General features: G+C 48.1%; 6 protein-coding genes across 6 annotated transcripts; 4 read left to right on the forward strand and 2 right to left on the reverse strand.

Annotated features, from left to right (window-relative positions):
* Positions 1-39: 39 nt before the first annotated feature.
* Positions 40-712, reverse strand: F5891DRAFT_1184965 (PIG-X; the record flags this gene model as incomplete). The annotated part of the gene is made up of 2 exons (XM_041366501.1): positions 40-296; positions 349-712. 2 exons carry the CDS (start codon positions 710-712, stop codon positions 40-42), a joined length of 621 nt encoding a protein of 206 aa, XP_041229586.1.
* A 68-nt stretch (positions 713-780) lies between these two features.
* Positions 781-3,296, forward strand: F5891DRAFT_1016219 (bifunctional 6-phosphofructo-2-kinase fructose-2,6-bisphosphate 2-phosphatase). The gene is made up of 13 exons (XM_041360927.1): positions 781-985; positions 1,064-1,155; positions 1,212-1,315; positions 1,360-1,380; positions 1,432-1,484; positions 1,531-1,673; positions 1,719-1,746; positions 1,805-2,156; positions 2,206-2,334; positions 2,384-2,512; positions 2,574-2,726; positions 2,835-2,959; positions 3,018-3,296. Exons 1-13 carry the CDS (start codon positions 819-821, stop codon positions 3,148-3,150), a joined length of 1,629 nt encoding a protein of 542 aa, XP_041229587.1. The 5' UTR covers positions 781-818; the 3' UTR covers positions 3,151-3,296.
* A 2-nt stretch (positions 3,297-3,298) lies between these two features.
* On the forward strand, positions 3,299-5,827 carry F5891DRAFT_1016231 (P-loop containing nucleoside triphosphate hydrolase protein). The gene is made up of 10 exons (XM_041360928.1): positions 3,299-3,720; positions 3,771-3,906; positions 3,960-4,077; positions 4,128-4,219; positions 4,269-4,725; positions 4,778-5,018; positions 5,069-5,128; positions 5,181-5,454; positions 5,501-5,580; positions 5,631-5,827. Exons 1-10 carry the CDS (start codon positions 3,420-3,422, stop codon positions 5,726-5,728), a joined length of 1,857 nt encoding a protein of 618 aa, XP_041229588.1. The 5' UTR covers positions 3,299-3,419; the 3' UTR covers positions 5,729-5,827.
* A 912-nt stretch (positions 5,828-6,739) lies between these two features.
* On the reverse strand, positions 6,740-7,549 carry F5891DRAFT_946416 (uncharacterized protein; the record flags this gene model as incomplete). Its single annotated transcript, XM_041374673.1, has 3 exons — positions 6,740-7,177; positions 7,229-7,309; positions 7,358-7,549. 3 exons carry the CDS (start codon positions 7,547-7,549, stop codon positions 6,740-6,742), a joined length of 711 nt encoding a protein of 236 aa, XP_041229589.1.
* Positions 7,550-7,715: 166 nt separating this feature from the next.
* F5891DRAFT_1141374 (phosphoglycerate kinase) lies at positions 7,716-9,515 on the forward strand. The gene is made up of 8 exons (XM_041364909.1): positions 7,716-7,859; positions 7,908-7,953; positions 8,013-8,539; positions 8,612-8,677; positions 8,732-8,866; positions 8,915-9,036; positions 9,084-9,288; positions 9,343-9,515. The coding sequence occupies exons 1-8, from the start codon at positions 7,746-7,748 to the stop codon at positions 9,376-9,378; spliced, it is 1,251 nt and encodes a 416-aa protein (XP_041229590.1). The 5' UTR covers positions 7,716-7,745; the 3' UTR covers positions 9,379-9,515.
* Positions 9,516-9,601: 86 nt separating this feature from the next.
* F5891DRAFT_1104894 (uncharacterized protein) lies at positions 9,602-12,260 on the forward strand. Its single transcript, XM_041363641.1, has 8 exons — positions 9,602-9,964; positions 10,025-10,383; positions 10,431-10,699; positions 10,749-10,808; positions 10,864-11,034; positions 11,092-11,155; positions 11,219-11,288; positions 11,338-12,260. The coding sequence occupies exons 1-8, from the start codon at positions 9,687-9,689 to the stop codon at positions 12,107-12,109; spliced, it is 2,043 nt and encodes a 680-aa protein (XP_041229591.1). The 5' UTR covers positions 9,602-9,686; the 3' UTR covers positions 12,110-12,260.
* The last annotated feature ends 1 nt before the right edge of the window (position 12,261 follows it).

The raw sequence follows: 12,261 nt of genomic DNA on the forward strand, positions 1-12,261 counted from the left end.
ATTTTGCTTGCCTTTCTCTATACTCTGTGCTGAGAGGAGCTATTGCATCTTGAGGTGCACATCGTAATAGAGGGTTTTGGAAATTGTCCAACAGTGCTGGACAACGTAGACGAAGGCTAGGAGGGTCACAGTCACGGTACATAACTCGATATAGAGGATGTGATTGATGTTACCAACAGGAATGTCAAATGAGAGAAGTGATGAAGTTGTGTGCTGGAAGATTTCGAGCTGAGCAGATGAATTGAGCAAGTGAAATGTGGGAGACTGTGATGGGAGTGTACTGTGGAGTGATTTGTCTTGAAAAGAAATAATTAGGATACGGGCAACAAAAGAGAGCTTGAAGCGCACATGAGGAAGGACAAGCCCAAAAACAAGTTGGAGGAGGTAGCTGGATGATGTGACGAGGGTCATGACCCTCCTGCGGCACACCGTATCTAACATGGAGAGGCACATCCACCACGATCAAGTCTGCCTCCGGCTTAACGGCGACCAACAGCCAGCCTGATTCATTCGCTACCCCGGACATGGGTAGCTCCAGATTCGTATTCCCCACAAACTGGAAGGAGAGTCCATGGTCATTGAGCTCAAACGAGTCAATGATAATATCGGCTGGAAGTTCATGGAGGACAAATAAGTTGCATGCTGCATATTCATGTCGCGCATGTAGAGGAATACTAGTTGAGAGCGTTGAATGGAAACCTTTTACTTGCATAGTCGTAGATGGTCGACGACTCGACGTACGCGTGGAGCACGTGCTCGAGATCGAATCACTCAATCAAGGTCTCACTTAAGCTTACTTTCAAGTTCCCATCTGCATCATGAATCGTCCAAGCGAAGATCACAACAGAGTTCATTTTCCTATTCTCTCCTCAGAGCTCACCGCAGCCCTCGGTGCCATCGAAGACATGGCAGACGATACGGATGCTGTCCTAGATAGTGTTGTTCGCGGCAGTCCGCCTGTCATATTCCGTGCTGGTGGACCAATGTTAGTCCTCAGATCACTGTCTGTCTGTCACCTTGAAATTATGAATTAACGATTGGGCACCCCGCACACTGCGCACAGGCTCAAACAATTCGACGAGTCCACCGCCTCCAGTCGCAAAGGCTCTCAGGCTCCGACTCCCCCACGCTCCGTCGTTGGTATCGGGAACAAAGGTTCGTCTCACCTCATCCCTATCGTTTTTCACTCATTTATCATTCTACCATGCAAGTCGCCAAACCAGACTACTCAGAAGCAAAGATCGTCCTTGCGATGGTGGGATTGCCCGCCCGTGGCAAATCCTACCTCAGCAACAAGCTCATGCGTTATCTCAAGGTTTGTCTTTACCCCTGCTGTTGGATTTCACTTACCCTCCCCAGTGGCTAGAGTACGACGTACAGGTCTGCTGCCGTAGTCCTCAGGCCAATCTGGTACTCATCGTCAGTTGTTAGGTCTTCAATGTTGGTCAGCTTCGCCGCTCGCGCGCGCACCACAAAGCCCAGCAGTACGTAGTATTTCGTCGTGCATTATATATACTGCACCTCTTGCAGAAGTGGAATTCTCGAAGATCACACTTCTAACTACTTCAGCCACAACAACGTAGAAGCCACTAAGCTTCGCGAGCAACTCGCAGAAGACAGTCTCGAGATGCTCATTCGATGGCTGAAAAGGGGCGGCAACGTCGCCATACACGGTACATTTTCACTTTCTACTCAGTCATGTCATTTATACCCCCCAGACGCAACCAATAGTACCCGTATGAGACGGTACGCCCACCATTCCATGTGATTATTTAGCAGTAATAGTTAATTCCACTTCACTCAGTGCCAAAATCTCCGCCCGCGTTGCCAAAGAAAAGGGCATGTCCGTCATATTCCTCGAGTCCATATGCAACGATCCTGCTGTCATCGCTGCTAATGTTGCCCTTAAGGTCTCCTCTGGAGATCCGGACTATAAGGACCTTCCCCGTGAAGTGGCCGAACGTGACTTCCTTCGCCGCATCAAGGAGTATGAGGCCGTCTACGAGACCATCACCGAACCCCACCTTAGTTATCTGCGAATCACGGATATTGGCAATGAAGTCACGCTCAGCAGAATAAATGGTTACTTGCAAAGCCGCATTGCCTTTTATTTAATGAATTTGCATGTGAAGCCACGCAATATATTTCTTTCCAGAGTGCGTCTTCTTTGAAAATGTCGAAACTCGGACTCAAGTCTTATTGTAGCATGGCGAGAGCCAGTATAACGTCGAAGGCCGGATTGGCGGGGACTCACTACTTTCAGAACGCGGCCTGGCATATGCTCACGCGCTCCCTGAGCTTGTACGAAACAACATTGGGGATGCACCACTTATTGTACCTGTCTACTTCTAGCCATGTACAGAACCTCATCTCAAACGTACAGGTCTGGACTTCGACACTTCAACGCACAATCCAAACCGCTGCGGAACTTCCCTACCCCAAACTTACTTGGAAATCTCTTGATGAACTCGACGCTGGCGTCTGCGACGGTATGACATATGAGGAGATTGAGGTGCCTACTGTTTTATGACAATGCTTCTTACTTGAGAATCTTAATTTCTCTCGCGCTTCAGCAAGCATACCCCGAAGATTTCGCCAACCGTGACGAAGACAAATTCAACTATCGTTACCGAGGCGGCGAGTCTTACCGAGATGTTGTCGTGCGCCTCGAGCCTGTCATCATGGAACTTGAGCGGCAGGAAAATATATTGATCTTTGGACATCAAGTACGTGTGGATTCCTGTGCTCAAAATAATCTTTCTTTTATTCAGATCCACGCCCTGATTCTGTTATGTCCACTTCATAGTAAGAATTTATACTGACCATCATGGCAGGCAATCATTCGTTGCCTCTACGCGTACTTTCACGATCTCCCACAAGCTGATCTGCCTTACATCAATGTACCGTTACATACCGTCATCAAGCTTACTCCGAAGGCATATGGTTGTGACGAGGAACGGTGAGTTTTTCCTTTCACCTTGCCATCACTCTAATTTCTCTTAACTCACAAACTATAGGTACACTCTCCCCATCGGTGCAGTGGACACACACCGCCCTAAACCAGGGTCCACTATTTCGCCACCCGACGTAGTACCATTATCGACATCGAAGAGGGAATATTTTGGGACCAATGTAGCGTTTGGTAAGTAGTCGGGCAGTCACTTCTGGTGTTGATCACCTGTCGGCGTGTCGCGAATGTTCACAGGGAAGCTAGAGACAGCTATTAATGGAAGAGTCTGAAAATAAGATGTATTTTATATGAGAACAAATAGATACTTGGCTTTTTTCACACTAAATGTGGGATTACTTTGAAGTTTCTGCCTCCTGAATGTTGGCACTGCAAGCCTGCAAGTCACGTTTTCGTCCAAAGCTTCAAGTACTGTCATCCGTAACTTGTACAACTGATTATTACGCCTGACATGGAATCATCACCCAAACGACGTCGCATCACACGCTCTCCGTCACCGACGTACAAATTCGATGACGACGACGACGATTATGTGCCCTACGTTCCTGTCGCTCAACGACGAGAAGCTAAACTGGCGAAACTTTCTTCATTAAGCACCGTTTCTGACAGGACAAAGGCAAAGAAGCAACTAGAGGAACTATTAGAGCGTGAAGATGCAGAGAGGGAAGAGGAACGCCAGCGCGAGAAGACACGGAAGGAGAGGCCTTTGCTCATGGAAGCACAGGAAGTGCACGAGCGCAAAGCTGCAGAGAGTGCGTGCCTTACTGAGTTGCGAGCTGTTTATATGCTAATATTGTCATAGATGCAAAGAAGACTGAAGTAGAAAAAGAAGAAGAGGCAGATGCAGAGATACTTGCTGCCATAGCAAGTCGCAGGAAACTCGCATCTGATCTAGAGCTTGCGAAAGGCATATCTTACACAGACTCCCTCAAAACATCGTGAGATTCGTGCAACGAATGGGAAGTTGACCGTGTTCTTACTTATGCTACAGGTGGCAGCCGCCAAAATATATTCGAGAACGTACAGATGAGCAACATCGACGACTGCGAGAGAAATACCACATTATTGTGGATGGAGAAGACATACCTCCTCCTATTGAGCATTTTTCGGTACTTATATAATGGACGACTCCATCAGCGCTGGATTGACTGTTTCGTAGGACATGAAGATACCAGAATCGATGCTGCAATTTCTGAAGTCCAAGAAAATCACTACTCCGACACCTATCCAATTACAAGGGATACCCACTGCGTACGACCTCCCGTACTCTTTCATTAACTTCCTTTAACCAATCTCATAGATTTGCTGGCCGAGATATGATTGGCATTGCTTTCACTGGTTCCGGCAAAACCCTCGCCTTCTGCCTTCCCTTAATCATGCTCGCACTGGAAGAAGAGACGAAGCTCCCGTTTGTTCGTGGAGAAGGACCAGTAGGTGTTGTTCTCTGTCCCTCACGCGAGCTGGCCACACAGACATATGAAAATGTGCTTGCCTGGACAGGCGCGCTTGCGAGGGACGGAAAGTACCCACAGCTCAACACTCTCCTCTGTATTGGCGGCATATCAATGGGCGAACAGAGTCACGTGCTCAACAAGGGTCTACACATTGTGGTAGCGACTCCTGGCCGTCTGATTGACATGCTAGAGAAGCGAAAATTCACATTTAACAATAGCAAGTTTTTGTGTATGGATGAGGCTGATCGGATGATTGATTTGGGTTTCGAGGATGACGTACGCAACATTATGAGCTTTTTCAAGGTATGCCTTCATAATTGTTAATTGGCTGTGATTTATTCATAGTACTTGGTAGCGACAACGGCAAACCTTACTTTTCTCTGCGACAATGCCCCGAAAGATCCAAGACTTTGCGCAGCAGTCGTTAATCAAACCTGTTCTTGTGAATGTTGGCCGTGCTGGCGCTGCAAATTTGGACGTTCTTCAAGTGGTGGAGTATGTTAAGCAGGAGGCGAAGATGGTTTACTTGCTGGAGTGCCTTCAGAAAACGGCTCCTCCAGTTATTATCTTTAGTGAGAACAAAAATGAAGTTGATGGTAGGCTATTCTCTTCTCTCTCAAACGTCGAAGTCCTCATTTTATACCAGATATACAAGAATACCTCTTGCTGAAAGGTGTCGAGGCTGTGGCAATTCACGGTTCAAAGAGTAATCGTTCTTCATCATTGCTAATTACAGAGGTCCTTACTTTTGTCTTTAGCCCAGGAGGAGCGACAATACGCCATTAAATCGTTTAAGTCCGGCGCCAAAGATGTTATGGTGGCTTCGGGCGTTGCCTCGAAGGGCCTCGACTTTAACGATATTCAACACGTCATCATCTTCAGCATGCCCAAAGAGATCGAGGACTACGTACATCAAATTGGCCGTACAGGACGTAGCGGAAAGACTGGCATAGCTACAACGTTTGTAAATATGACGACACCAGAGCAGACACTTCTAGATTTGAAATATTTGTTGATGGAGGCTGGACAGAAGTATGTTGTCTGTCTCGCTCCAATGTGTCTTGCTGACATGTAACAGGGTTCCACCCTTCTTGCGTACCATCGAAGATCCTCGAGCAGCACAGGGTGGCTCGCTCAAAGGCTGCCCTGTATGTGGAGGTACGCGTGATATTTAATTAACCAGAATTGCTTGTTGATTTCAGCATCAGGTCTTGGACACGGGATATCGAATTGCCCGAAGTTGGAAGATGCTCAGAGACGACAGATGGCATCGCACAGAGCTGCCGATGATGGAGGGGGTTATTGAGTCTGTACGGGGTTCTGAATCACATTGTCACACTTCGCTGTTATCGTTGTGCAGTATCTTCCATACCACGTTCTCAAATGTCTCATGCTCGCATCCACGGTTGCTGCCTCCAAGCTACCTAAGATATCCCTCGAGTACGTGTTTACTGCATACCACGAAGCTTGGTCTAAAACCTTACTCACTGAAAAACCGTACAATGTTTGCGGTAAACTCCTTCGCCCGGTTGTAAGCTGTGATGTTGTTGTCTGATAATTTCCACTCGCGCTGGCTTGTTCGACTTGGTCGAACTTTCAGGTCTTTGCAAGCGTTTGACAGATCGTGTAAGATCTCTGTACAAGTGTAGTGTGAACTAACCACGGTGACCTGTACTATGTAACTTGAGAATTTAAACAGGGCTCTTTGAATGTTTTTGCGTACGGGGGAAAGGTATGTATGGATCAAGCACACGAAATGCGAACACGAACACACAACGCTAAAGCTGGAGCACGCTGTCTTGTGGAATTCTAGTGTTCGTCGAGGATTCAAGTTGGTCGGCCGTAGCGTAATCGAGACAAGCATCTTTCTGAAATGAACAAGACAGCTAAATGAGGTGGTCGCAAAAACAGTTATGATTTTCCAAGTCGGGGCTGACGTAGATGTCTTGCAAGTTGAAGGATTGGCCTGTAAACTATGCCATGTTGAGCAACCTGCGGTATTACATGCAAGCGCTTACCAATAGCATCATTGTCCCAAGTCGACGAGGAAGGAGGAACTTCAGCCATAACCATTACACCACCGACCGCTCACATGACGACATGATATAAATCAACTCCAAAGATATTGTCAGGGAAACGTTATACACAGCATCGTATTGTAAATGCTAACAAAGCAGCTAAGAAAAATACAGGTGAGGATAGGTCATGAGTTACAATAAGTCAACAACGCCCCTGGTTTCAAAAGGCACGAGTCGTACAGGTCACCGTCATCTGAGACATAAGCCAAGTCAAATGGTATCCAGAAGATAGCCCTGCATCACGAAGCAATTCCAACTGCCTCAGGTTCCTCGGACGCGACGGGGGTAGCCTCATTGATGGACGAAGAGGTATCGGCAACTTGAGTGCTATTGGACGGGCTGGAAAATCCAGCTACAGATGGACCTCCGCGCCCGCGCCCGCGGCTTCTTGATGGTCCTCCTCTGCTACTTCCTCGACCTCTCCCTCCCCTATGTTCAGACGGCGAGGAACTTGGAACTGCTGCAGATCTATCAGCTGGAGCAGGGTTCCTCGCCTGTTTCCAATCACCCGGGGGCTTTCCAGAGTCCCATTCACGATTCTGAATCTTGTCCAACTTTCTCAGAGCGTTCTGCTCGCGGGTGCGGTTAACGCCCTCCTGCACTTTGCGCTGATGGGCTTGACGCACACGGTCAGCTTCCTGAGTCTTCTTGAACGCGTCTTCATCTGCTTGTACGTCCTAATCATACCATATCAGTGGATTGACGTTGTGGATATGCATGTCACTTACAATTCTACGTTGTTTAATCTTCTCATTCTGCTCCTTAATACGCTGCATCCGTTCAGCGAGCGCTTCTTCACTAAGTTTCTCCTATGAAGCAGTTAGCAGGACATATTATACTGTCCTGACATTGCATACCCTCTGCGCTCCGCCCGTCTTGACGCGCTCAAGGTTCACATAAGGCTTCTTCTTCTCCTTAACGTCCCTATCTGTTGACTGATTTTCTAGCACCTGTGACTCGTCTGCATCGGCCTGAGGAGGTTCAGTTGTCTCTTTGATGGAAAGATTGTTGAAATCAAGGCCAAGGGAGTTCGTGGAGGACTCGGCCATTGTGGTCGACAGAAGACGCGACCAAAGGAAATCATACCGCCGCGGAGAGAATTTGAGCTACTGGAGAAGTCCATGGACAGTCCAGCGATGAGGTGGGAAATCAGAGCCTTATCTGTTCTGATAAGATAAACGGTACGGGTTCGGTACCGTCATTTATTCGATCATCGTCCCACTGTTCCTAAAGTTAACGACGACCATGTCTCTCTCGAACAAGCTCTCTATCACAGATCTCGACCTCAAGGGAAAGCGTGTCCTCATCCGCGTTGACTTCAATGTTCCCATGCAGGATGGCAAAATTACTAACCCTGCTGTGAGCACTCCCCTTGTCACACATATATCCTTGCTGAAAGGGCTGTAGCGTATCGTGGCAGCGTTGCCCACCATCAAGTATGCTCTCGACAACGGTCAGTGTCATGTATGCATGTGGAGTGCTGTCACGAAGAAATTTGTTCTATCTATCTAGGCGCGAAGACCGTCGTCCTCATGTCGCATCTAGGCCGTCCAGATGGCAAGATTGTTGAGAAGTATTCCATAAAACCAGTCGCTGGCGAGCTCGAGAAGCATCTCGGAAAGCCCGTTATCTTTCTCCCCGACTGCGTGGGCCCTGAGGTTGAGAAGGCTGTGAATGCTGCCGAACCTGGCTCTGTCATCCTTCTCGAAAATCTCCGCTTCCACATTGAGGAGGAGGGTTCTGTCAAAAACAAAGATGGTACAAAAACTAAGGCTGACCCTGCCAAGGTTGCGGAGTTCAGGGAGGGCCTTACAAGACTCGGTGATTTATACGTCAACGATGCCTTTGGGACAGCTCACCGTGCTCACTCGAGTATGGTCGGCGTTAAATTGCCCCAACGAGCCGCAGGCTTCCTCGTCAAGAAGGAGCTTGAGTACTTCGCAAAAGCTCTGGAGAATCCTGACCGACCTTTCCTCGCCATCCTTGGAGGTGCCAAGGTGTCGGACAAGATTCAGCTGATTGAGAATATGTTGGATAAGGTGGGTGGTGTGATTTTTTCCCGGCCGCAAATCAGCTGTTCATCGCTTGGGTTTTTGCGCTTCCTTGAATAGGTTAACTCTCTTATTATCTGCGGTGGCATGGCGTTCACGTTCGCAAAGACATTGGACCATGTGTCTGTGAGTTCTACGAGTGATTTTTGATAATGCGTGATCACTCACGCTATTTCCAAGATTGGAAACTCCCTTTTCGACCAGGCCGGTTCTGAAAAGGTTGGAGCCCTTGTCGAAAAGGCAAAGAAGAATAATGTAAAACTGGTCTTCCCCATCGACTTCATTACTGCTGACAAGTTCGACAAAAATGCAAATGTGTGTATTTCGCCTCATGTCTGTTGTCTGCGTTGACTGTTCTCGCAGACTGGGACTGCAAGTATAGCTGAAGGCATTCCTAGTGGGTGGATGGGCCTTGATGCCGGCCCGAAGAGTCGCGAACTATTTCGCCAGACAGTACTCGAGGCCAAGACCATCTTATGGAACGGGTACGTGTAAAACTTCTCGGAGCAATATTTTATCTCAATGTTCACAGACCTCCTGGTGTGTTTGAGTTCCCTGCTTTTGCAGAGGGCTCGAAAGCTCTTCTCGATGCGAACGTCGAGGCTGCGCAGAGGGGCGTGACCGTCATCATCGGTGGTGGTGATACTGCAACAGTTGCAGCACTCTACAACGCTGAGGACAAGATAAGTCATGTCAGTACAGGCGGAGGTGCTAGCTTGGAACTGTTGGAGGGCAAGGTGAGAACTAGCAAGTCCGGTCACCCTGAACTAAGTTAACTAATTAACATTAAGGTCCTGCCTGGTGTGGCTGAGCTTAGCGAGAAGTGACTTCACAAGGGAAGAAAGATGGCATATTCATAGAGTGGTTTGTACCTTACTGCCGCCCGTCAATAGAATTACTATGGAATTGTACTATATCAGTCGAGTAAACGCGTAGCACGAATATGAAAGCAGAATACGCAATCATTTGCCTGAGTGACCCTGACGCTAATTATTAAGCTGTGAACGATATTTTTGGTAGCAAGCCTAAGCAGGAAATATTACATAATCACTTCTCCTAGCATCAGGTTTGGGGCTCGCGATCGACATCTGGTCAGATTTTTTTGGCAAATACTTCTTGACATTCTAAGCAACAGATGGCTCGGAGTCGACGTCGCATTACACGTTCGGCAACTCAAAAGTCACCAGAGCGCTCACCAAGCTCGTCACGTTCGTCGTTGACACCGATGGAGGATGAACCAGAGCCCACGCAGGCGGAATCCGCACCAACCAAGACAGATGAAGATATGTGCCCATCATGCAGAGAAGGTGTGCAGGGAGAAAAGAGCAGCTGGATACGTTGTGACGCCTGCAAGATTTGGTTTCACTGGGCATGCGTAGGGGACGGTAGTGACCTCGAGTCGATTAACAAATGGTACATACTAGACGTGAATTCACTGTGATGGTTTATCTAATACTGGATGTCACGAAACAGGTTCTGCGGGCCATGCATGACAGAGAAGCCGTCGCGTGTGATGACATTCAAGGTTCCTGCACGCAAGTCCTCACGCAAGCGTACACAATTGGACTACGCGAATCTCAACGCAGGAGTCGAATCCGACCCGAGTAGATGGTTGCGAGTCATCCAAAGCAAGCCAATCAAGGACGACAATTTTAGAAGAATGAAGGGCGCAGATGTGGGCCTGGAATGGTTGGAGAACGACGAAACCGCGATGCGTGAACCAATTGTAGTGGAGAATCCGGAGGGACTGAGAATGAAGATGCCTTCACCCGAATTCTCGGTTCAAGATGTTGCGGATGAAGTCGGCCACGAAACACCTGTGGAGGTCATTGGTGAGTGTGTTGTTATGGAGTGTATGTGTTGCTGATGTGTGGCTTAGACGTTGCCTCACAGTCAAACTCTCCTGGATGGACGTTGGGGCGTTGGGCTGAGTACTATAATACCGAACCTTCCAAACGAGATAAGATCCGTAACGTGATATCGTTGGAGATTTCAGGTACGAAGCTTGCAGACCAGGTGTTACCCCCAAGACTTGTGAGAGAATTGGACTGGGTTGAAAAGTTCTGGCCAAGTACACGTAAAGGGAAGGGGCATGCATACCCCAAAGTGCAGCTGTATTGTCTCATGGGTGTTGCTTCCGCGTGGACAGTGAGTGATCAACATTTTTGAGCGATGGTACTCTAAAAATCGGCCATAGGATTGGCACGTAGATTTTGCTGGTTCGTCGGTGTATTATCATATACTTCGTGGGTGCAAGGTCGGTCTCTCAATTATATGCTCCATCCTTCTAACAGGTTGGGCGTTTATCCCAGGTATTCTACTTCATACGACCCACACCAGCCAACTTACAGGCGTATGAACGATGGTCTGGGACTGAGATGCAAAGTAATGTCTGGTTAGGTGACATGGTGGACGAGGTGGTGAAGGTCACTCTTCACGCAGGCAATACGATGATAATACCAACAGGGTGGATACACGCTGTGGTGAGCACCTCCGCCGCTATTGTCTTCCAGATTATGAAACATCGGTTGTTCCTTTAGCACACTCCAGTAGATTCTCTGGTCTTCGGCGGGAATTTCCTACACTCTTACAACATTGCAACACGTGAGTTAGCTTTTTGCTATTCTTTTTTCATGCTATAGACTGACGTTGGCCATCATGATACAGAGCTGAAAGTGATTGACATTGAGAAAGCAACACATGTGCCCAAAAAATTCAGGTTTCCGTTGTTTGTCAAGTGAGATTTTTCTTCATTTCTGTTAAACTGTCTGAGTATCAATTATTAGGCTCTGCTGGTATGTAGGTGACAAATATTTGCGAGACCTGAAATCGAAAGAAGAGTTCCCTCCTCGTGTTCTGGATTCTCTTGAAGCTCTTGCCCATTTTCTTGTGTCAGAGTCACAAGCTATGGAACGCGGGACAGAGGTGGCCAAGCGGGAAGCCAAGGAAAATGTCCCAAGTGATCGCGTGAAGGACGCACCAGCGTTGGCTCGTGAGCTGAGGTGGCGTGTGCGGCTTGCAGCAGGAGCGACGAGCGACGATGAAGACCTCGGGCGCCCGGTTCAGACGAATATGGTGAATGGCCACAAACGGAAGCGATCGCCCGCTAGTGCAGCTGTTGGCGTACAGTTCAGGAACTTCCAGCCCAAAGGATGGGATGTAGTTAATGAACTTCCCCGGGAATCGGACGAGCGGGTTGTGAATATTCACCGTCCAAAGACATCAGATATATGGGAACGAGAGTGGATGGAGTGGAACAAAGAGTCTGAAGATCAGGTGCAGGAGGAACGGGCGACTGTGGAGAAGACGAGAGATGTGATGATCAAAGTCAGAAAGACTGAAAATGGGGTGGAGAGGCAGCGAATAGAGCGGGTGATGGAAAAGTGGGTTTGGAAAGCTGAGTCTTCGAAGCCAGAAGGGGATTTCCAAGATGTCGAGATGAAGCCTATAGAAGACGCACCCCTAGGATGCCAAGTGACCAAGGAAGAAGAACAGGGGACTGAAGTTGATGTCATTTCGCCGCTGGAGACAACCCAAGCGATGGAGGTGGCTGCTTAGGTAGAAGCTCGTTGTCCTTCTTGCATGATCAATTGCTCTATCTGATCTATTAGAAGTGTCATTCTTTTAGTAAAGTAGAATGTGTGGACGATAAACAGACTTAAGTACTTAGTTTGATGTTTGCCCTGGGAAATCAACTCGGAGTCTCGGAC

Source organism: Suillus fuscotomentosus (assembly GCF_016647785.1).
Source record: "Suillus fuscotomentosus strain FC203 chromosome Unknown F5891scaffold_11, whole genome shotgun sequence".
Taxonomy (NCBI): domain Eukaryota; kingdom Fungi; phylum Basidiomycota; class Agaricomycetes; order Boletales; family Suillaceae; genus Suillus; species Suillus fuscotomentosus.

What these genes read in the sequence shown, in the direction of transcription:
- F5891DRAFT_1016219 (XM_041360927.1), top strand. Translation starts at nt 819, where the DNA reads ATGAATCGTCCAAGCGAAGATCACAACAGAGTTCATTTTCCTATTCTC. An exon ending in TGACATATGAGGAGATTGAG is followed by an intron (nt 2,513 to 2,573) that starts GTGCCTACTGTT and finishes CTCGCGCTTCAG; the next exon opens with CAAGCATACCCCGAAGATTT. An exon ending in TATGGTTGTGACGAGGAACG is followed by an intron (nt 2,960 to 3,017) that starts GTGAGTTTTTCC and finishes CACAAACTATAG; the next exon opens with GTACACTCTCCCCATCGGTG.
- F5891DRAFT_1016231 (XM_041360928.1), top strand. Translation starts at nt 3,420, where the DNA reads ATGGAATCATCACCCAAACGACGTCGCATCACACGCTCTCCGTCACCG. An exon ending in TTACAAGGGATACCCACTGC is followed by an intron (nt 4,220 to 4,268) that starts GTACGACCTCCC and finishes CCAATCTCATAG; the next exon opens with ATTTGCTGGCCGAGATATGA. An exon ending in ACATTATGAGCTTTTTCAAG is followed by an intron (nt 4,726 to 4,777) that starts GTATGCCTTCAT and finishes AGTACTTGGTAG; the next exon opens with CGACAACGGCAAACCTTACT.
- F5891DRAFT_1141374 (XM_041364909.1), top strand. Translation starts at nt 7,746, where the DNA reads ATGTCTCTCTCGAACAAGCTCTCTATCACAGATCTCGACCTCAAGGGA. An exon ending in TTGAGAATATGTTGGATAAG is followed by an intron (nt 8,540 to 8,611) that starts GTGGGTGGTGTG and finishes TTCCTTGAATAG; the next exon opens with GTTAACTCTCTTATTATCTG. An exon ending in AGTTCGACAAAAATGCAAAT is followed by an intron (nt 8,867 to 8,914) that starts GTGTGTATTTCG and finishes CTGTTCTCGCAG; the next exon opens with ACTGGGACTGCAAGTATAGC.
- F5891DRAFT_1104894 (XM_041363641.1), top strand. Translation starts at nt 9,687, where the DNA reads ATGGCTCGGAGTCGACGTCGCATTACACGTTCGGCAACTCAAAAGTCA. An exon ending in CTCGAGTCGATTAACAAATG is followed by an intron (nt 9,965 to 10,024) that starts GTACATACTAGA and finishes GTCACGAAACAG; the next exon opens with GTTCTGCGGGCCATGCATGA. An exon ending in GTGTTGCTTCCGCGTGGACA is followed by an intron (nt 10,700 to 10,748) that starts GTGAGTGATCAA and finishes AATCGGCCATAG; the next exon opens with GATTGGCACGTAGATTTTGC.